General features: G+C 43.5%; 1 protein-coding gene across 1 annotated transcript in view; it reads right to left on the reverse strand.

The window, feature by feature from the left end:
• The window catches only part of PCSK1 (proprotein convertase subtilisin/kexin type 1), a 39,315-nt gene extending 18,443 nt beyond the window's left edge, over positions 1 to 20,872 (reverse strand). Inside the window, exons 1-8 of the mRNA XM_040985900.1 lie at positions 20,572 to 20,872; positions 17,346 to 17,450; positions 13,509 to 13,619; positions 11,675 to 11,821; positions 10,493 to 10,569; positions 5,349 to 5,437; positions 2,467 to 2,639; positions 1,297 to 1,509 (exon numbers count right to left, since the gene is read on the reverse strand). Of these exons, the coding sequence (XP_040841834.1) occupies positions 1,297 to 1,509; positions 2,467 to 2,639; positions 5,349 to 5,437; positions 10,493 to 10,569; positions 11,675 to 11,821; positions 13,509 to 13,619; positions 17,346 to 17,450; positions 20,572 to 20,751 (1,095 nt within the window). The 5' untranslated portion in view covers positions 20,752 to 20,872. The remainder of the gene's footprint in view (positions 1 to 1,296; positions 1,510 to 2,466; positions 2,640 to 5,348; positions 5,438 to 10,492; positions 10,570 to 11,674; positions 11,822 to 13,508; positions 13,620 to 17,345; positions 17,451 to 20,571) is intronic.
• Between the last annotated feature and the right edge of the window lie 1,617 nt (positions 20,873 to 22,489).

Genomic DNA, 22,489 nt, shown 5'->3' on the forward strand with positions numbered 1-22,489 from the left:
CGAGGCTTGCCTTTTACCTGTTGATGCACATGAGCCCCCGGAGATGACATAAATGGGGGCCAGGAGGTTTACAAAAGACTACATTACTGCAACTGTCACAAATAGCATCTGCTGGCTGTCTCTCCCAGAGCTGGTTTACTTTTAGGAGGGACCCTTCCAAAGATAGAAATGTTTCTTGTGCTTCAGTGGAAGGCACAGTGAGTGCCAGGCAGTGACAGTCAATGCATGGGGTGGTTCTAGGTGTGCTCACAGCTGTCTGTGTGCCCAGGGAGGACAGCAAGAGCCAGGGGCCCTGCACATGTCTGACTCACCCCTTTCAGAAGCTGTAAACTAATAGTGCTGTCCATTCCTGGAGAATTGGAGGATGGGGACCACCAGTGAGGGAAGCAGGTGCTTTTACATTGAGACCAGAGCTGCTTCACGCCTCAACAAGCTTGCACAGACAGGAAGGGCTAAGGGAATAAAGATGCTGAGCTGCCACAAGTTGGCACCCATTCCCAGGCCATGATTATGGGTAGGGTCTTGTTGAAATTGTTACCCTCCAGTTCTCTGGTTCTCCCTATGTGTAGTGCTTAAATTGGAGGCTTGCAATGTTTTCCATTTAAAGTGTCTGTTCTCTAAGCCCCTTTCCTCATCGTGCCCCAGAAGGGAGATCCAATCCTTGCGCTTGGCAGTCTGACTCATGAACAGAAGGCATAGGAAGAAGGCGTGGGATGCAGGGACCCTGAGCATATAGCAACTCCAGGAAGCTGCTTTTCCAGAAGTGAGGGGTTAACCTTGGGGGAATCAAGCATGTTATTTTTCTGCAGGTGGCCTGTTCTTAGGAGACAGAACTGGGATAGACTATATTTTTATCATCTGCTAAAGGCAAGTCAGACTCCAGCCCCACTATTAAGGGATCAACCAGCATGAGGGCGAGATAGCCCCTCCAACCCTGAAATTTCTTTCAAGACAATTTCCAGGGAGGCCTGAGACAAGCAGAAAAGACATTTGTTGGTTCACCTGTTAGTAATGACAGGTTTACTGGCCTCTCAGAGCTAAGTTTAAAAGTGACAGAGAAGACAGGTCATCTTGGCAGGCATGTCTTCAGCCTTGGAGAGAAAACTTCCCAGCCCTTGCCAGTCTTGCAATTGAATAAGCAGTTTCTCCCCACCTGTGACCCCAAGCCTAAGCAGATCAGCGGTTGCCCAAGGTCAAACAGGAGCATCCTTCCAGATGCAAGCCGTGTTCTGTGCTTTCCATCCCAACTCCCACCCCTGGGGAGGGGGAGCGGAGGTTAGAGAAAAAGCAACCTACAATGCGCTGGTCAGTGTAGTCCCCGCTGCTGTAAGACGTGGCTAGTGTAGAGGAGCACTTCTCAGCGTACCAGGGCGACAGGCCTTGCTGGGAGGCGCTGCTGATGGAGATGGTGTAGATGCTGTCGGTGTAGCCATCGCAGTCACAGTTGTCCCCCTGGCGGCCCCCATTCCCCGAAGCCCAGACGAAGATGGAGCCCTTCCCTTGTCTCCCCTGAAGGAAGGGACAGAATATATAATAGCTGGGGTCATATATTGGATCCAAGTGCAGTAACTCCCTCTCCCCAACACCTGGCAAAGATACATGTGTGATGTCCTCAGACACAGTGACCGGGGTCTGTTTTCAACTCAGGGCCTCCAGGATTGGAGTTAGAAGTCTCATGACACCATAACTGAGGTGCCTAGACTCCAACCCCATCATCCTCCATCATCTGGTCTGTCTGCCAGAGGATGGGCTGTCTTTTCTCTCGTTCACATTATTATGCAGATTCATAATCTAGCCTTCAGCACAGGCTCATTATTTTTTCACTCTTCTCTGGGCTCATGTCACTATGCCTGAATCTTTGAACGTCTTCTCTTTCTTTTGGCATGAATCTTCTGCCTGATAGAATGACAAAATCAGGCATTATTCAGATCTGCCTTGCAGCTGCATTAAAAGGGACTCTTCAGTTGAATGGAACTCGTCAAGGCTATCAGCTCTCCTCTGTATGTTTTTACTCAGGCTTCCTCCTGTGGAGTGCAAAGACCTTAGAATCCAAGCAGGAAGGTAGCACAGGCAACAGACAGAGCAATGCAATGGGCCCAGTAAAAGGCACAGGCTCTGCATTGCAGAAAGCATTGTCAGAGCCTTGGAAAGCAGTCTGACCCATTATTTACCCAGTGTCCAAAACCAAAAGGAGCAGGAAGAAGGACTGAAAAATGTCCTGAGGTCATTATCAAGCTCATATCCTCCAATCATCAACCTCTACTCAACCTCAGCCCCAAACAGGAGAAGCTCTCTTAACCTTTAGCTTCCATCTTTCTGAAGAATAATTTGGCCCTTCAACTGCAAGGAAAATTGTAAAAGGACTTTGTCAGGAAATTCACAACCATCTCTCTCCCCATCACTCTTTCTCTGCATACCCAAATAGTCAGATTGTCACCTCATCTGGGTCAGTGTTAAGCATCTCACCTGTTTGACACCATACTCAAAAGCTTTCTGGGCTAGTCGGCCAGGTCCCTCCACAGTCTTCCCATCATCATTAGGGCCCCAGCTAGCACTGTAAATATCCACATGGCCGGGATTGAATCCAATGGAACTGGCCTCGATGGCATCGGTCACAATGCCATCCAGCATTCTTATGCCTGAGCAGTAAAACACACACACAGTGAACATGCATGTATGGAAAAGCACAATGCTCCAAATATACATATTTTATAAAAACTTAAAAACAAGGTAATTACTGGATGTCCCCAGTGCCTGATTATTAACAGCAGGGAAGCAAGGCACAAGTTGCTACCCTCATAAATTCCCTTGTCTGCCCTCTGGAGATAATAGGGAGAGTGCACTGCACAGGTGGCTGTGTCCCCAGCCACGTCAAAGCTTTGTCCCCAGTCCTACCCCTGTGATTGCATCTAGAGACAAGGGGAAGTGGTCATGATTGCTGTCATTTACAATCGTACCACCTTCCACCATCCCAATATCATGAATACCAGAAAGATCCCTCAGACAGGCCTCATCTTCAAGCATGCTCATAGCTTGACTGTGAATGGCTGGTGCCTAATTTTTGCTACACAAAGGACCTGGTATGAGGAACTGTGCAGCTCACAAAGATCTGTTCACAAAAGGAAACTAACAAATAAGGAAAGAAAACTTGTGTCTGAGCATTGATTAAAAAGTAACCCCAAGGCCATCCTTTTATGTATTGGCTAAAACACATTCTTAAGGCACATGCTTCCCTTTCTTCTAAATAATCCAAAGGATGAAATTGCCATGGCTTTCCCTCCCAAGGGAGCATCACATCTTATCAGGAGGAAGGGAGACTTGACAGCTCTCCATGTTCTCCCACAGGTGGGGGCCCATTATCAGACACAGGGAGGCCAAGGCAATTTGGAGATACAAGCAGCTCCCTGGTACTTCCTAGCTTTAGGCTTGCAATGCAGCAGAGTGCACAGCCTCAGATTTGTCAAATGGCTATTTACTGTGGAGCAGAGGCAAAAGAACCTATCACTGATGTGCCCAGTTCAATCGTGTTGGCAAAAATGAAAAGTTGTTTAAAACACATTTGGAAGAAGAAGCAGACAGCTCTGCTACTTTGTAGTTATGGGATTGGGAGCAGGCTACTCAGCCTGACTCAGTTTCCTCAATTGAAAAATGGTATTCATAGCCATTCATGGGTATGCATGGCTACCTACACACAGTCATCATTCAACAGGGCCTTGTCTGTATGAAACACCTGTCCACAAACTACCATTTTAGATGGATATATGCATGCATATAACTTGTTCAAGACCACAGAGCTTATAATTGGGAAACAAGAGTTTGAATTCTGGAACTCTGGCATCCTAACTTGTCCTGTCAGCTACCACTATATGCTGACTGTACTGTGTTGTAGGGTAAGTGATTGACATAAATTAGATAACCAGTAAGTGCTATTTGGTGATCCAAAAATATATCAAAGAGTAGAGTCATCTTAAAAAAAATCAGCAGGTCTAGAATCAGAAGTCTCGAGTTTCATTCTATACTGCCACAAATTGTATTTTGTTACCTTAGGAAAAAATAGTTGTGATTCTTTTTTATATATATAAAATTAAGGAATCAGAAAACTCTCACAGTCTGTAACTGTTTACTTCATCACAACTTCAAAAGAGAATTCTTTTTCTAGTTAATTGCATAATTTGTGCTTCTGCCTCCATTTTCTTAAAATTAGCACAGTGCTTTTAAGTTGCCAGCAACAAAAGAATCAGGAATGGTACTTAATCTAAGAGTCTCCTGGCTCAATACAAATGTATTGTATATGTCAGGATGTGTATCTATTGGGTTTCAACAAAAGAATCCATGACAAAATGCCAGGTGCACTTATGTAGACTTTCATAGAGCTTTACTATAATTGGCATGTTCTACAAGCCATCTTTCTTGTGGTTGTAATTCTGGAAAACCAAACTGAGCTCACAATGTATAGCATTATGGTGTAAAGAGAAGGAGAAATCTGCCCAATTAGCCCCTGCATTTCTCACTCTGGACCCTTCTCCATGGGAGCTGGGCTCTGTCCGGGACTTCTGCCTTCCGCTCAGGTGAATGGAGGCACCGGCCCCAGCTCTGAGTCCTCCTTGACTTTGTTCTCCCTGTGCGTAGGGACACACTGCATGCCCAGTGGCTTGCTCTCAAGCCCACAGCATTCTCTTATTTTCTGCTAATCTCTCTTTCGCCTTGCTTCTTTGGCCTAGAGCTGTGAATACCTGCCTATGTTTCTTACCCCTGTGTTGGTTCCTGTAATTCTTAAAAATTGTTTCTTTTATAAAACAACTGTAGTCATCCAAATGACACTCGCCACATGTTTCCCTATGTGAACTTTGACCAAAACAAATAGATACCACATCCTCATTAGCAAAGATAACTTTCGACTACTATGTAGTATAACAAGTATGTATTTAAAACTTTCTTTTCTATTAAATTAAGGACTGCTACAGAATTGAGAGGCAGAGAATGTCTGCCTAAATTTATCTCTTCCTTCTGTTCCCTTAGCAATCCCCAGAACCAACCCATCTAAATCAGAACATAGAGAAGATGGGATTTTGTTCAAATGCTTTCCAATATTTCCATTTTTTCCAGTGCAAAGTAGTAAAGGCTCTATTTAGCTCCCTATTTTCAAGGAAACCAAATCTATTGATTTTCTTGCAAATAACACCAATGTCCAACAGCAAATGTTGCACGGAACTCATTTCTACCACTGGTTTTTGAAAGTACTCTGTCTGCCCATTTCCAAGATGTGATGCAAGCATCAAATGGCAGCATCAAACAATAGGACCACCCCCTTCCTGCCACCCTCCAAACAACCCCTCCTTCTGCTCTACCTCCGACTCTGGAATTGTAGGCCACTCCCACTCCACACTTGTGATTGTTGGCTTGCATGGCAATCTCTCCTGCACATCTGGTCCCGTGTCTAAGGATTAAAAAGTGAGAATCACACAACAGGAAAAGGACAGGCATTCATACATGAAGTTATAGTACCTGGATAGAATGACTTCTGTTAGTCTTGCTGCTGGTTTTCTTTCCATGGAATTAGAAGCAATTTCTGTTCAGATGAAGGATGTAGGTTCTAGAGCCAAATTATGTTGAGTTCAAACTCTGGCTGCTGTTGCTAAGTCATACAGTGGCCTTAGGTAGGTTGTTGGACTTCCCGTGGTTGTTATGAAGGTCCCATGAGAGAGAGCGTGTGTATAACACAGAGGGTGATGCATAGTTATGAACCCAGGAAATGTTAGTTATCAATATTGCTAAGAGAAGCCTGCCACTCAGGAATGAATTCCCCCAAAATGGGATTCTGTACTTTTCTGCCTGGTGGTTACCTTGGCTAGAGTTAGTGTTATGTAACAGAACACAGGCCCTTCTGAAGTCTCCCTTTTCTCTTCTATCCATAGACACCACAGTGAAATGTTTGAAGATTTTCCAGGACCAAAGGAGTTGAAGACTTTCATAACACAACCCAGACGAATTGAGAAGTAAGGTGCTCCTACAACTCCTACCAAGAGCAGAATCCTGAACAACATGTGTATACACAGGTAGGGAGGGTAATTGGTGATTTCAGAGGAGTCCCTCAAACACATCCACTTCTACCTCTCAGACATGAGTTCTGAGTTTCTGGGGCTGATACCTGTCCTTCCCCATCACTGTTCTCACTCACAGGTAAAATGGTAGCAAAGTTGTTTATTTCATGTCTCTGTTCCAATGTGGAAACACCGGGGAGTGATGTGAAGGTTCTGGTGGCTTGGTAGAGCCATTGGCCAGATACAGTGACTTAAAGGAAGGGTGGAGGGCTAGCTCTGAACAATATTGTTAGTCAGCTAGCTAGTTGCAGACACTACTACACTAGCCCTCTTCTGACTCACCCTGAAATAGAATATAAAACTTCTAGCTTGACTGGGTCAGCCAAAGTCATTCGGGCAAGCTTAGCTTTACTTTTCCCAGAAGTACCAATGATGATTTCCTGGTTCTTCCCACTGGATGCTGTGTCTGCTTCTTCAAACTAACACTGGATGAAAATTCTAAGTCAGAGCTTATCAGTATCTTTAGTTGAAGGTCTTCCCTGATGTGGCAGACATCTCCTTTTTTCCGGTTTCCTAGCGTTTTCCCCTGGAAGCAAGTGGCCTTCCCCAACCATCTTATGATTCTTTCAGTGCTCAAGACCCACTTCTCAGAGAGCTTTCAACTTTTGATGCATCTTCTAGGAATGTGAAATACAGCTTTTCCTAGGAACCTTGAGGTTTAAATTCCAAGGAGCCGTGTGGATTCTGTTGCCAGGCAAAATTCCATTAATAATGATGTCAAGAAAGTATGATCAACTTCAGAGGTGGAGTGAGAAGGATTGGTGTCCTGGTGACATATGAGGGGAGTTACTGGATCTCACAACACCTGAAACTACAATATCCCTTGGATGAAAGATTTGTGTTGTTGTTGTTTGTTTGTTTTATTTTTAAACTGATTCCATTTTGCTTACTCCTTGAGTTAGAATTTTTTTCTCTTGCGACTGAAGATGTCCTGGGCCAAACACCGGTTATCTGAGAAATATGTGCACATGTGAGCATTCAATCACATTTTGGGCTCTGGTGATGAATGGCCTTTGTAAGTGGTCATCCTCACAGACCTGTCCTTCCCAAAGTCACCACTGTCCATGTTTCCATTTACACAGGATGAGAGACAGACTGGCAAAATATACCAGCGACAGTCTGCAGCCTGAGCCCATAGAGCCAGCCTGCTGAGAGCGCTCCCAGCATTGTCCTCTGCTCTAGAGCATGATGCAGTGTGATGTTTCTTAGGGACTCAGAGCCAGTGCTTTTCCAGTGAAAGCTGCAGGGAGATCACAGTGCAGACACTCCTGCTTCCCACTTCTCACTTAACTCTTCTACACACTGGGGAATGCGGAGGACTCCATGGAAGGGTATCTGTGTCATTCTTTGTAGACCTGTAGTCCTTTCTTTCTGGAACCCAGCACTGAGACTTAAAGAACCCTTTATTATCCTAGGGCAATGGTAGTAACTGGCATTTAAACAAATTGATTTTCAAAAATTATTCCACAAGATAATTTAAAGACTACTATTATTCTGGAGAAAACATCTTTGTCACAAATGTTACTTAACTAGAAAGATAATCAGTAATTGATGTTGAAATTCAGAATATAGATTCATGCTTGCTTAATCATCAGAGTTACCTGCACTTTTATGATTTTATTTTTTGATTCCTCTTTTGACTTGCGAAGGGGCATTCAAACACAGCTTCTATTTGGCTTATTTACAAAGTAATAAAGAAATGCTGTGGTAGAGATAGCTTGGAGAGATAATGCCCCTGGAATTGGGAATAATAGGCCTCCAATTGCTATAAAGGCTAACTAAATGGAGCCATTCATTTTCCAAACCTAAGGGATTTTTATCTGACAACACTCTGTATCTCTATTATTTTTTATTACGCCTTTTGATAAATGATAGGGATGCTACCTTTCTGGTCCATCGTCAAGAAAACCCTGAGAGATAGTTGCTCATTGTGTCATTTTCAAACAACAGTTTATGAGCTAGCTCAGAAAATTGACTTGTTTGTGTTTTATTCCTATAGGGTGATTGTCATGATTTTTCATTGACAGAAGGTCTCATATTCTTGTTGAATGGGAAGCTTTTCTTATCTTATCATCACTATCATTCTTATTACTGTTGGTGTCATTATTATCGTCACCAGAACAAACAGTTATGTAGTTATTTTAATGTACCAACTAGTACCTGAATTTGATAGATGCACACACATATATATCATGTGACATCTATATCTATCATATGACCTATATGTGATATGATATATATATGTGTATGTGTGTGTATAGCATACGTACCAAGTAAAGTAGGTATCCCTTATTAAAAATTGATAATATGCTAAGTACAAAGAAGCCACATTATTTGCTCAAGGTCACTCAACTAAGCTTTGATCAAAGTCTGGGTCCCAAATCTGTGCACTTAGCTGTTAGGTTTCTGCCAGATGAACACCATACTATGTGAAAGCCTATGATAGATGGTACACTGGAAGCTCAAAGTTGTCAGGTAGAAAATAAATACCACTAAACCTTATACCCTGCAGCTCCCTGTGCCAAGGGAAATGTGGCCATTATAAATGCCAGACTGTGAGATTCCTTCTTTTGGAGAGGAGGAGAGAGGGAGGTCTGAGTCTCTTTTCTCATGCCTAGAGAAACTCCAAAAATAATCATCTCACCAGGTATTCACTTACTGTGCAGCCAAGACGCAGGTTTTTAACCCATTCTGGTTCTTGGGGCCAAGGAAGAGCCTAGTATCTCCAGCAGATCTTTTAAGCTGTGCCCATGTGGCACCACAGATATCCCTCTAAATTTTTGCAAAGGGATGGAGCAAAAATTATTCTTATTCCATTCTAATAAAGGTACCCCTGTAGTCCCTCAGGAAGCTCCCTTCAGAAATGCAGGGGGCAGAAGTCTTGTCACTCATTTTAAGTGATAAAACCAACAACAACAGTAGAAGCAATGAGAAGTGATTGTCCAAGGTCACTTTGTATACTGGCCACTGGCAACGACATCCCTAAGCCAGGCTAACATTACAAAGTTGTGCTCCATAAGCACAGATTTCTTCATGGTCCTGCATTATTCTGACTCAGAAAGACAGCTGAGAGCTTGCCTTTTATGCCTGGCTGAGACACCTCACTTGTTCTAAGAGTACTGTGGCACTGGTTACTAATTTATTGTTCTTGGAACCAGTCTAACCCATAAGGGCTGCTTATGGCTAATTCCTTTACTCGGAGAAATAGGTGGTAATAGAAGAATTAACATCTTTGAACTCTATATGCCTACCCTGATAAGGAAGAAATATGTATCCCAAAGTTTAGATCAAATCTATATGCCCCAGGTCTCCTTCTGGGACTTGCTGACCTTCTGAAAGTGGAGACCCAGCCAAAGAAAAGAAGAATTTCAGGTCTGCATAGGCCTAGCTACATGGGGGTTCTGAGAGAGAATAAGGGGCAGGTCAGAAGGTGGGTGTGAGGGGTGCTGGACTGACTCAAATGGGGTGACAATCCAGAGAGAAATGGGCAACACTAGATGTGACATCTACTAAAACTTTGAATTGCTTTGTAGTGACAAACCCGTCTTGGCCTGGAGTTTGATCTATTTGGGTGCAAGCCTCTTCTGAGTGGAGAGAAGGAAGAGGAAAGTTGACCGTTTCCTTGGAGTCCATCAGAGACACCAAGTTGGACGAAGAAGAGCTCTTCCACAGGCATGGACACTTTGAGGCCATGTGCATACACAGTGAGGCTTCTTTCTCTCACTTTGGTTCTTTCCTTGGTCTTTGGCTTTGCACTGCCAGGTGCATGACCTCCTTTCATCCTTATGTGGCTGCCACGGAGAGATTGTTAATCTAGGGGTCAAGTGCTGTCCTCTTTGTCCTCTTTTTGGTTTCACACCCAGCAGGAAATCTGGAAGAATTACTAATTGGTCCAGTGCTCTGGAATTGGACTTGGCCAAGCCTCAATTGCCCCTTTCTCTGCCTGGTATCTGGCCATGACCTTCAGGGTGAACTGATCAAAATGGCTGTAGTGATTGTAGACAGATGCAGGGATTTGCTAATGTGCATTTCTTTCTATGTATTTCTCTTTATGATCAACACCAAATATGTTGCTGCTAGTGAAAGATTTATAGAGGAACAGGGGACAAACTCAAAATCATTCTTTCTAAAGCTACAGTCACTCAGAAACAGTAGAAGGGAGATTTTCAGGGTATACAGAGCTTAATTACAGTCCTATAAACCAAAAGCATTTTTTTTAAAAGACATTTTCTTTGGTTTTTCTTTGAGAAGCTACCAAATACCATGGTATGGATGGGTGGCATTAATACTGTGTAAGAGTTGAAATGTATATCAAATTTATAGTGTCATTTTCCCTGGCAAAATAAAAGCATTTTAGAGCACTTTATTCTCCCAAATGCACATTTACTCACTTGTTCTCATTTGTGGGATCATATCGGGGAAATGGATCATGGTCATTATCGTTGAAATCATAGCTAGCTTCTGGATCCTAAAGAGACAACAGAAATGCTGCTGTGGCACCATTTTTAAAAAGCAACACAACCTAGATTCTACCCCTATCCCCTTCCATCCTGGTCGTTGGCTGAAAAGCCTGTGATTTGAAGTTTCTGGCCTCAGCACTGTGTATTTATTATAGTACATGTCAAGCAGACATGATGAACACAGCAAAATGAGCCAGCTTGCCATGGCACGCTCCCAGACCTACTGTCCCTGGGCACTCTGAGGATGGCCGCACTGGGCAGAGTTCAATCAGCATGGTTTTCAGATGAGAAAGATGAGGTCCTGGATGCCGAATGGCTTCGCTGAGGGAGCACAGCTACTTGGGCACTCTCTGATACTCAAGTGTCTTTGAATATAGATGCAATGATGTGGTTGGAGGATGGAATGCAGATCCCTGGCAGGCTCGTCCATTCTCCCCAGGTACATGAAATAAACATGTCATTTCATTCAAGAGAGTGTGTCTGAATGTCAAGACAACCTTCCAAGACCCTCCCTTCCCCAGTCAGCTTGCTGTCCCACAGTCTCTGCTACAGAGGGATGCTACCACCATTGCCACTACCTCTCCTTAGGTTTCTGTAATTCCTGCCTCCTACACTTTGCTGTGCTTCCTCATCTCCTCTTTCACTCTTTACCTTGCAGTTAGGAACAGTGAATGGGTGGAAAGATGAAATGATTAGGGACGATCTTAAAGAGTGTCTACCACACTGGACTAAAATCCTACAATATTACTGAGAGTCTGTGTTATGCTATGGACTTCTTGAACAATTATGCAGGTCATTTTCATTTATTTTCTCATTGCAAGCAGAATTTTCTTTCTCAGCTTAGTGTTACTTTTCATAATATGGTATTTACATTGAATTTTTGCATCACTTAACTTCACAATATCAGAGAAACTGAACCTGAAGGGATGTGAAGAAAAAGGCCATGGCAATGACCTCAGGTGTGGGGCTCGGTTTGGATGGTTCAAGGCCCCCCAAACACTGAGTGGCTCATGATTTTTTCATGATTTAAATCGTGCAGGAACCCCTACCCCTTCTTTGTGTATCTACATAAATAACTCTCTGCGGATTGGTCATGGGAGGGCCCTGACTCACGTAATTGGCATAAATGTCTGTATGGTTCCACTCCAGGCCGTCATCCAGGACAGTGATCACAACTCCTTTGCCTGTAATGCCTTTTTGCCAAACAGGTATCACATGGAGATCCAGCTTGGGCAGGGCTGCAGTCATCCTAGTGTCTTGCTGGTTAAGACAAAAACAAAGAAGCATTGGTACAGTCATGATTTGCTGGCTACAGAATGGGAACTTGAGCTTCAAGCTAGAGACTCGGCTTTCTTCCCCTTAGGTCACTCTACTGTTTAGAAAAAGGCAGTGAGATGAAATGTTTTTAAAAAGTAGAGGGTAGGACTAAATGAATCATCAGAGTTCTGTTCTCCCAATATTCCAATGGGGCATCTCTTGGAGGGATGAATCACCCAGGGTCACTTCCTTTTGAAACTTTGAAGAGGCTTCTTTCATTCGTATTAATATGATCAAGATCCTCATCAACTGGCGATATACTTGATGTCTTATATTTCCGTCCCCGAGCTTATGTTGCCACATTGAACTTACATTCTGACATCTGGGGCACAGACAAAAGTATATGTTTTCTAAGTTTTCTTCACCAAAAAAATGCAGAATCTGGATGGCTCAGAAGACTGGGGTTTCCACAAGAATTGTAATTTGTCTGTTTTCCACAGGGTCTGTGAGAGGAGATATGGGTTTGTTTTTTGGATGATTTTTTTTTTGAGGGTTGTAGTGTGGGAGATTGAGTGAGCGAAGAGTTGGGTAGCAAGAAGACATGAATCTAAGTGTATTTGCAGGTACCTGGAAGGCCTAGAGGAGACTGCCAGATGCCTGGGGAAGGGGTCAGTAAGAAATAGGTAAGTTACAACCACCACGTGTCAGTCAGTGAATGGGCTGCCCCCTTGTCAATGCTCTTCAGACAGAGGTGCAACAACTGGAATGGGGGTGTCTGCTGGGGGAAGCTGTTAGAGCAACATGAAGCTGAGTGACAGGTGTGCTTAGGAAGAAGGTGTCTGTGTCAACTGCAGGTGCAATTATGGAGCACGGCCTGTGGAGCAAGGAATCATGATCCCACCACTAGGGACCCTTTGATTGTGGCAAACTGACTGGCCAGGGTCTCTGCTCTCTCATCTGTGAAATGGGCATCATAGCTGAATCTAAACATAAGGTCATTGTGAAAACTCAATGAGCCGGTTTGTGTCAAACACACAATAATAGCATTGGCCACAAAGTAAATGCACAACAGGGGCAGGGAAGAAGGCTTATCTGTTGCAATGTGCAGTGGCTGCCTAGGTGACCAGAATGGCAAGAGAAGCTAATCCTATTTCCCACGCATTATGCAGTAACAGCGTCTAAGCCTTCACTTATGGTTGTCATGTGAAAAATTACCTTTTGTAATATTCTCCACAACAAATACTTCTATTAACTTGTATTGCTGCTGTAGAGGCTTAACATAAAACAGAGAAGAGCCTGCAGGCACCAACACTTAACAAGTCTAGACATTTGCAAATAGGCTTGCCTTTTTTGCTTTTGCCTCATTTGGGGATCCTCACCTGTGGCATGTAAGAACTGGGCCACCTACATTAAAGCAAGATCATTGCACTCTGTGTGTGGCTTAGAGGGGTCTAGTGAGCAATTGGAACCAAGAGTGAGGTTTTTATTACATGGATTGTTTTTGAAACCTCTAACTTGGCCAAGTATGGCTCTCTTATGCTTATATCCACTAAGTTTATGAGGATAAAATGATGACAATCCCTCCTCTCCTGGGTTCCAGTCTCACTCACCCAGCAAGATTGAAGATCCCAATCACACCAGATGCCTTATGACAAAGCGCCCATCGTGCAGTGGATCTGGCAGTACTTACCAGGTACCACTGCTGATTCCACATGGGGTCATTGAAGAGGTTCAGTGCAGAGTCTCCTGGAGCTGAACGTTTGCTTCTCTCTTTTTCATACTGTTGTTCGGCCCAGATCACCTACATGGAGTTCCATAGTGAGAAATTTACAACTCTGGTAGATATCTCTGGGGAATAATCTTCGCTCTCTCTCCTGTGCAGTTCTCATCAGAATTCAGGAAGCTCCACAATATCTCCATTTGACCGTAGATCAAACTGGCAGCTCAGGGCAAAGGGTTTGCCTACTGGGGTAGGGGGGTTGAACATTCCCACTGTTACAGTAAAATGGACCTTTAGCGGGGAGGAGAAACCGTCAGAGAAGTGATGATTCCCTGAAATTATTTACACTGTGGTTACAGTGCAGGTAAAAATTTAGCATGCTCTTATCAGCAAATAGACCATAATACCTATATTTTCTTTTTTTTTAATTTTTTTAAATTTCTGTTCCAGTACTCTGTAGCCAAATGCTTGTGCCTTTTCATAGAATGAGTCAATAAGGTAGGGTGGAGATTGTCACAGTGGGGCTCTTACAGCTTAATTTCCCGTCCTTTACAAGTGTAAGGAAGAAATTGCAAATGTAACTCGAGATGACACTGGTGCTGTGCCTTTGCAAATTTGAATCTGTTTCAAACCTCTGCTTCAGAGTACTTACTACGAGAAACCAATCTGAGGTGATGAATGAGCATCACTGACCAGGCACACTCGCACTGTTAATTCAGTCTCATGCATTATGCAAAGACATCTGACAATGTGAAAATTACCTGCCTCACATGTATGGCATAATCCTGTTACGGGATTGAGGCCCCCCAGAGACTGAGGGGGCTGTGTTGTAATCTTGATAACTGTGAAACAATGTTATACTATTATTTGTGGGGGGGGGGAGGGCACCACAGGACTATTTTCTAGAGCAAATAGATCTTTTCTTTTGATTACAGTCCAGTATGTGCTGGGATTTTATTAACATGAGTATCTTTATGAGTCAGATCTAAAATTAAAAACAAAAATAAATGGTAACTAAAACTATCCACCATGACTGTCCTGAATTTTCAATGAGAAAATACACGGCAAGCCTGTTAATAAACATTGGGAGGGACTTGGAGCTGGATATTAGTCACTATCATTTATTTTTAATGTCCTTGTATTTTTCAAGTGTAATTGTTTTGGCTTAAAATACCTTGATGCTTAGAATACACAGTGCGTCATCGTCGGTCTTTGGAAGGTGGCTGAAAAAGGGGGACAATTACCAATCTTTGGAAGAGGGGGTCAACTGCAATTGCAGATTTCATTAGTGAATTTATAAAGATGGGACAATTGCCACTGTACTTCCCAGGGCTCATTTGCAAGAGTATTATCCCCATCAAAGAAGAGTGATTAAAATCAAGAGCAATGTTTTAAAAATGGAATATAAGAAGAGGCACTCTGCCATCTGATTAGAGAAATATCCAGTTGGAGAAAGCCATGTTATGATTAAAGTCATCAACACAAAATTACGTATTAATCTATAAAACAGCAGACTAAATGGGAGTGAGAGATCGGTGGTGTCTCTCTTTCATGTGTACAATAATGCTGATGTAATGAACTGCAAATAATGTTTTGGTCTGGAAAGAGCATGAAGGTCATCTACTCCAACTTCCCCCTTCAGGCTTCTATGTTTTCAGGATTTTTAAAAACTAAAATTATTCTGAGGTTAACTTCTCATAGGATTACATTACTCCTCTTTAATGGAGTTAGGATGGAGAATAAATTCTTAGCTCTTCTGTTGTTGTTGTTGTTATGCCTGGTGATTCCTGTCATTAGAAAGCTACATAGAGAAAAGCACTGGACCATCTCTTCATTTTCATGATATTCTTTGAGTAAGAATAGCAATGAAGTATGCTCCACTCTGTCCACTTTCCTCCAGGGAAGATGAGAAGAAAAGTTAGTTTGACTTTCCCTTGTGCATTAGCACTGGGCATACATTTAGGCAGAGAAGCAAGTTTTGCCATTGTCTTTCCTGAACATTAAAACTTGCTAGTGTTGGAAGTTGTTCTGCCTTTGAAAGCCCATGCTCAATGGGCTATCTGCCTTGGGTGGTTAACTGAAGTGATCACTGGACAACATGATTTTAAAAATAAATTTTAGAAAAAGTGGTTTACTCTCCCACATATGGGCATAACTTAATACAATGGATATAAAGCGAGTGGTGGCTTCCCTATCTGTAGTCCTGATACAATGTGTGTCTCCCCAAGGCCTGGCACTTACACATTTGCACGGTGGTGACCAAGACCAAATCATTCTCTACACTCACCATTTGATTTATTTTAATCCTTCTATTGGTTGCAAAATACAAAGGATGCAAATTCCTTAACAGGCTTTATGTATTCTATACATGTTCTTAAGATTTATTTGTTTATTTTAAAAGCAGAGTTATATAGACAGAAGAGAATAGACAGAAAGATTCTCTATCCCCAAGTGGCCATAATGGCTGGGGCTGGGCCAGGACCATCCTTTGTTGCTCTCCTAGGCACATTAGCAGAGAGTTGGATCAGAAGTGGAGCAACTGGGACTTGAAGTGGCACACATAGGGGATGCTGGCATGGCAAGCAGTGGATTAACCTGCTATAACATAGCATAGGCCCCAAACTCTGTATACTTTCAAAAGTTCTACAATCTTTCTCTCACATTTTTTAATGTGAAGTGAAGTGGATGTTTTCAATCTCTCACCAAAAGGATGTTTTCCATTTATCACAGTAATTCCCAGGGTATTTAAGGCAACAGAAATCATGTCCAAAAACATCAGGATAAACAGTATAAACTTCTCACTATGACAAGGTAATATAAAGCAACAAATTGTATGTAGAAATTTCAGTGCTCCTAATTTAGCCAATAGCTTATAGCAATCGATTTGCTGTTCATATAAATAGGCTTCTGAAATCAAGAAGTAAATGAAATAAATATATTCAAATTGTTCCTGCCCTAGTAGGTATGTTCACTGTAGATATTTCCTGCAATCTTCTAATCATCAAATCTGAATACAAACCACTGCAAAAAGAGATTAAATGGTTTGGATCAAGAATGTGAAAGTTATGGAAACCTTTGGCGCGCAAGAATATGAATTTACGGCTCTTTCATATACACTAGTTTACTATATAGCAAAACCAAATAAGGTTCATAGAATATTTTCAATTGTACTCAAATATTATGGAAAGGGTCATATTTTTTGGCATCTCCATATTGGTACTAAATTATTTAGAACATGGTAGGCATATGATACAAGGTTTTGACTGGGGCCAGTCTTGTGGCATAGCAAGTAAAACTACTATCTGGGATACCAGCATCCTAGAAGGGTACCTGTCTGTGTTCCACCTGCTGCACTTATGATCCGGGCCTGGCCCTGCCCTTACTGTTGCAGTCATCTGGAGAGTGAGCCAATGAATGGAAGATTGCTGCTGTCTCCCTCTCTCTCCCTAATTCTGATTTTCAAATAATAAATCTTTTTACACAATTGTTTAATGGTTCCGTCAAAATGTTTTCCTAATGCTGTTACCTGAATTTCAGCCCTCAATTTCATGTTTTTAGATTTGTGAAAAAGCATATATAATAAGCTTTATAGATATAGCAAACATTATATATAATTTAAGTGCATATTTATAGCCAGCTCAATATAATTCAATGTTATTATTATGCATAATTATCCTATAGGAAGAAACTGGAAATATTACAGTTGAACAGCCATCATCACAATAAAAAATTCATTTGCTCCTATTAGGTATCATAAAGGAGGTAGATAAATCAAGGTATTGATTTGAATGTACCATAAATTCTTACCCGGTCATCATCAGATAATCTCTTAGTAATATGAAGGGCACTCCTTCTGGACCTTCGGGGGTGTGTTTTATGTCTGAACAGATAGTGATTTTCAAGTGATCCAATCTATAATGGAGAAAATTAATATTAAAATTTACTTTCTCAAATGAATGTATGTGGTGCAGTTTGAAACCAAACTAATATAGACATAAGCAACCTTTGTTTAGTCCATTCCCTGTACCTGAAGTTGACCTTTTTCTTCGTGAGGAAGGCATTAGTAGAGATTTTATGATGACCTGAAGGAAATTACTGCTTGGGCTCACAGTCATTTCAGGGAGACTACATTTGTTTGTGTGTGTGTGTGTGTGTGTGTGTGTGTGTGTGTGTGTGTGTGTGTGTGTGACAATATTGTGGATCTAGGCATTTCTCAAGATGATGCCTGTTTCATCAAATGTATTATGTCAGAAAACAATCATTGCTGAAAGGCAAACAAACCCCTTGGGCACTATCTATGATCAGCTAAAGCAATCTGTTGCTGCTATAAAATGCAGGCCTTCACACCAAAAGGAAGATTGCTATTACTTACTGTTTGTGACCATTGGATTTTCCACCAGTTCCAGGCTTTCAAGAAAGATCTTCCTGTGTTTACAATAGATGCTCCACCTTCGAGTGTATGCTTCTCTGAATGGCTATCCATATCTTTGGTCTATTTAGAACTGCATTCTTTATTATTTTCAGCTGATGTCCCATTGCACAATTCTTGAAGCTATTGGCTCCTCCAGATAATCAGTGTATTTTTAATTAACAATCAACTGCAGTTTGTTTCAGAAGGGTATTCTTTCAACTGGTGGTTCTCATCTCTTAGAGAAGTTTCTGATAGAGATGCTTAGGCCCTGAACCCAGCCTTGAACCTCAGACAGTTGCTCCTCTACAAGTTGCAGATGGATGTGGGAAGAAACATCAGCCAGGAATGGTGGGGAAAGATCATTCATTATCCACTCTATTTGTGCTGTCAACTGGCTTTGCTTCTGTCACTGAATCAGGGCTTTATCCTGAGGTTATAAGTGACCTAGGTTGGTAATGCTAAATGTGTATATTTAAGCAATTTAAATCAACAAAGGGGACACTAAGCGGAACAGGAAAATAGTATTAGTCTTTATAAAGACCAGCTATGCTCAAAACTTGTTAGCAGTGCCACTGTCACTAGAAATAGCTAAAGGAAATAGAGCATTGCAAATCCTATGTAAATAGAGTTGGGTTTTCTTTGCTATTTTTAGTGGCTATTGTGACTGGTTCCATCTCCAGCCCCTTAGCTTCTCCCAAGGATTCTGAAACTTTTTGTTTGTTTTTACTTTCTGGATTTCATTTGTTGGAAAAGCAGTCCTCACATTAAAATGGTCCAAGTTTGAGTTTGTGTCTGGAGTGAAGAAATGAGAAAATAAAGGAGAGGGTTGTTTTTGATTTGCTCCCCAATTACTTTCTGTAGGATTAGCAGTCCTAGTTAGTCTTTCAGTAGCTGTCCAAGGTGCATAGATTTAATCCCCCAGCGTTTGCCACCCTGCATGCCAGTAAGGCATACAAGCTCTACATGATTCCCACTGCACCTGCCGGAATAACCCCAGCTGCAGTTCTCTTTTGGTTCTGCAAATCCCCAAGAACTGCATGCAGTTAATAGACTGGATAGTAAGCTGTTTCATGTCGCCTGGTTTTTCCACAGCTAAATCCTAACCTTCAGGGCCCTCTCCAATCTTACCTTCGTTCCTGGCAACCTTTGGCTTTCCTTCCTGAACCTCGAGCCTTTTCTCCCTTTGTCTTCTCCTTTCACTCTTCCCAATGTCCTTGTTCCTTTTCCCTTTTCAGTCAATAGATATCCAAACACAACAGACTCCAAGCACAACTCCAATTACTACATAAATCACAAGCACTTGTTACAATCGCCAGTCTCCTTCACTTCCTCAATTGCCCTGGGAACCTTCCTCTGCCCCAGCCCCTCACTCCAAGCCTGCCAGAGAGCTGGGGCTGTGTACAAGCAAAATCCTGGGTCGGCCTCTGGGATGTTGGGAACTTAATCTTTGGACTCACAAAATTGGAAAATGCAGCCTCCAGCAAGAGGAGGCGTATTCCCCAGTGGATTCGATCTATGGAATCGCCAACGCCCACGGCTGATTACTCATCCATGACTTCAGCTTAGCGCAACCACCCCCTCCAGAGAAAACGCGCCAAAATGTTTTACAACTCCCTCCTCCCCCGCTTCAATGCAGATCAACTTCTAAGGCAAGGCTTGTGAGTCAAGGAAAAGGAAAGCTTTAGATTGGAAGTCACATTCCCTGGGGCCTCCCACAGAACACAAGGCTAAGCAGACTCCCCAAACAGAGCGCCCCTGCCAGCCACCTGCTTGCTGGGGCTATCTGCTAATCCCCAGCTGGGCAAGCTACTGCTTCCACTCTAAGCCGATCCCTCCTGGGAATTGATTACGCATTTTAGTGAGGCACCAGAAAAAAGAAAAAGGTTCCTTTACCAGCCAGTTTGGCAGCCTGATCCTGCAGGGGCCTTGGGCAAGCAAAGTTAACAAGCTCGGACTTTCCAAGTTCCTAGAGACAACCCTGAGCTCCCCGAAAATCCATAGAAATGGTCCCTCGCCTTTTACCCACCTTGTCTCCTTTCAGTTTCCCAGGCCACTCCGGCAGTCCCGCGATCTCAGGACCTCAAGCCCTTGCAGCTGGCACTCTCCCAACACCCAGGACGTGCCCCCAGCCGCTCGGGCGAACCTCCCCAAGCTAGCTTAGCCCCTTGCTGCAAGACCTGGATCGGCTGCTGCCATATTGAAAAGGAAACAGCCAGCTCCTGACGCAGGCCACCAGAGTAGTCCCAGGGGTTGGCGCGCCTTGCCTCTCCCCGGGTGCCTGGTTGGTGAGAGTGCGTGCATCTCAAGTTCCCTAAACAAGCGTGAAGCATTTCTCTTGGAAACCGCGCGGGAAAATATTTCAATCCTAGGGCCAACAGCAGCAAAGAACCGGCTCTCCCCAGCTGCAGTGGCTTCCTTCTGCCTGGTTGCACTCAGCCCAAACAGTAAATAATGCAAGGTTTCTCTGCTTCCCTGCGCGCCAGGGACAACAGCTGGAGAAGCGCCTAGCTCTTGGCCACGCTGCGCGCAGGGGTGAGCATCCTACTTGAGAGACTGTGCTCCCCCGTCCCTGCGGCTGATCCCTTGAGTCCCCAAAAGTTTCTGGAAAGTGCAAACTCTTACCTGACCCAAGAGGTCATAGCCCAGTTCCTCTGCGATGGCTGAGGCTGCCTCCGGACCCCCGGGGATCTCTGCCGCCCATTCATTGACAAACTGCCTCTTGGCTCCTACACTATTCAGCGCACACCAAGCGCAAAGGAAGGCGAGAGCTGTCCGCTGCAGAGTCCACGCTCTTCCCTTCATGGCTCACAGCACTCGCCAGCACCCAAGTGAGAAGGAGGAGGGAAAAGAAGTCGGAGAGGAGAAAAGCCAGACAGACTCGCCCTTCCCACCCTTGGGTTCCGGACCACTCCTAGCTCCCGGTTGCTCTGCTAAGAGCTGGGAGGAGAGGCAAAGCTGGGCGGCGGCGAGCGCTCACTGAAGCGCTTCGGTCTCCAGGCTGAGCTGAGTGGAGCCCCAGCCCTTCCCCGGCAGAATGGAAATAGTGTTTACACGTCAAATCGACGAAAGCCATCTCTTGACGTCAGATCTACCTGGACTGAGATCTAGATGGCATTCCCGGCGGGGTGGAGACACGGCTAAAATAAGCAGCGAGGGATTAGGAAAAGGAAGGAAGGACTGGTTTGCTGGCATCGGTGGAGCCTGTTCCCTGCCGACCCATAAATTCTGTAGCGGGGAGAAGCATCACTTCTCCAAAGAGAATCGTTCATTCGAATGTAATTACCAAGAGCCAATGCTGCAGGTGTGACTCCTCTTCACTCCCTCCCATCCACTCCTCTTGTTTGTTTTTACTTTATTTCGCTTGCATATGTTTGGAGGAAGAAAGAGTTGGGGTAGGACTGGGCTGAGGGCTCTTTGGCTATCAACAGCTACTGTGAACAACCTGCCTCAAGTCGGGTAGAGGCTGGCTGGCTGGCCCATGGAAGTGGAGACGCTAAGGCTCACACATTTTATTCTAAACTGCCAAGGAAAATGAGCACATCTTCAAGATAGTGTTAGTGCAATATCTTAATAATAAAATATACACTGTTCAAACCATGCTAGTTTACAAGCCTATTTCCTGGAGCACCTAGCAGTACCTCTGCCACCTTTCCAGTGTGCATCAGAAAAATGATAATCCACGTGGTGTTTTAAAACAGAAAAGCACTTTTCTTTATCATCAAGGGTCCCACGTGCTGTTGTGTTGACTCAAGGAGGGGAAGGAGGTTTCACCAACACTGAACCAAAGTATTCACGACTTCCCCCATAAAACGCAGTCTTTCTGAGGAAGAATGCTTTGCAGTGTGAAGAGAACAAAGCAGACATCTACGTGAAGCCCTGCTTCTTCGTGCAAGGGAAATTGAACGCAATTTTCCGTGACGAAGCAGGTTTGGATCCTGAGAGATTGGACTTGCAGGGAGCTAACCATAGTGTGTTGAATTCAGCACCAAGTTCTGGACAGCGGCGCGCGCGGGTGCGTTACTGCAGCTCTGCTGCCCTCCTTAAGAGTCCAGCACCACGCTGTTTCTCTTTTGATTTGAGCGATCCCTTTCTTTTTTGAATAGCAACATAGGCCACTGATTTCAGAGGAGACTATAGTTAGGTTCATGATCATGACTACTTTTGTCTTGCACGCGATAATGCGTTAGAGTCAGCCCCAAAGTGAAATTTGCTGAGAAAACGACCAAATACTATGCATTTTAGAAAGGGATTCTTTTTCTCTTTTAAAGCTCCCAACCGCTGGAGGGCGCAATTTATTTCAGAAGAAGGGAAGAAAAGGGAGAAGACTCTGTGTGTGTGTGTGTGTGTGTGTGTGTGTGTGTGTGTGTGTGTGTGTGTGTGTGTAGAAAGGAAATAAGACCTGCTCTTGTTTCCTTTTCAGTTGAAACAAGACTTGATGGAGGATGGGGCTGAGGAGTGCCAGCTTTGTCTGTGTACTTACAGAAATGTGTCCCAGATTGCTAATTTCTTTACAGACACTACGTCTTTAAATGCCAATGTT

The sequence above is a fragment of the Ochotona curzoniae genome, unplaced genomic scaffold, assembly GCF_017591425.1.
Source record: "Ochotona curzoniae isolate NIBS_2020 unplaced genomic scaffold, NIBS_Ocur_1.0 contig_4501, whole genome shotgun sequence".
NCBI classification, from domain to species: domain Eukaryota; kingdom Metazoa; phylum Chordata; class Mammalia; order Lagomorpha; family Ochotonidae; genus Ochotona; species Ochotona curzoniae.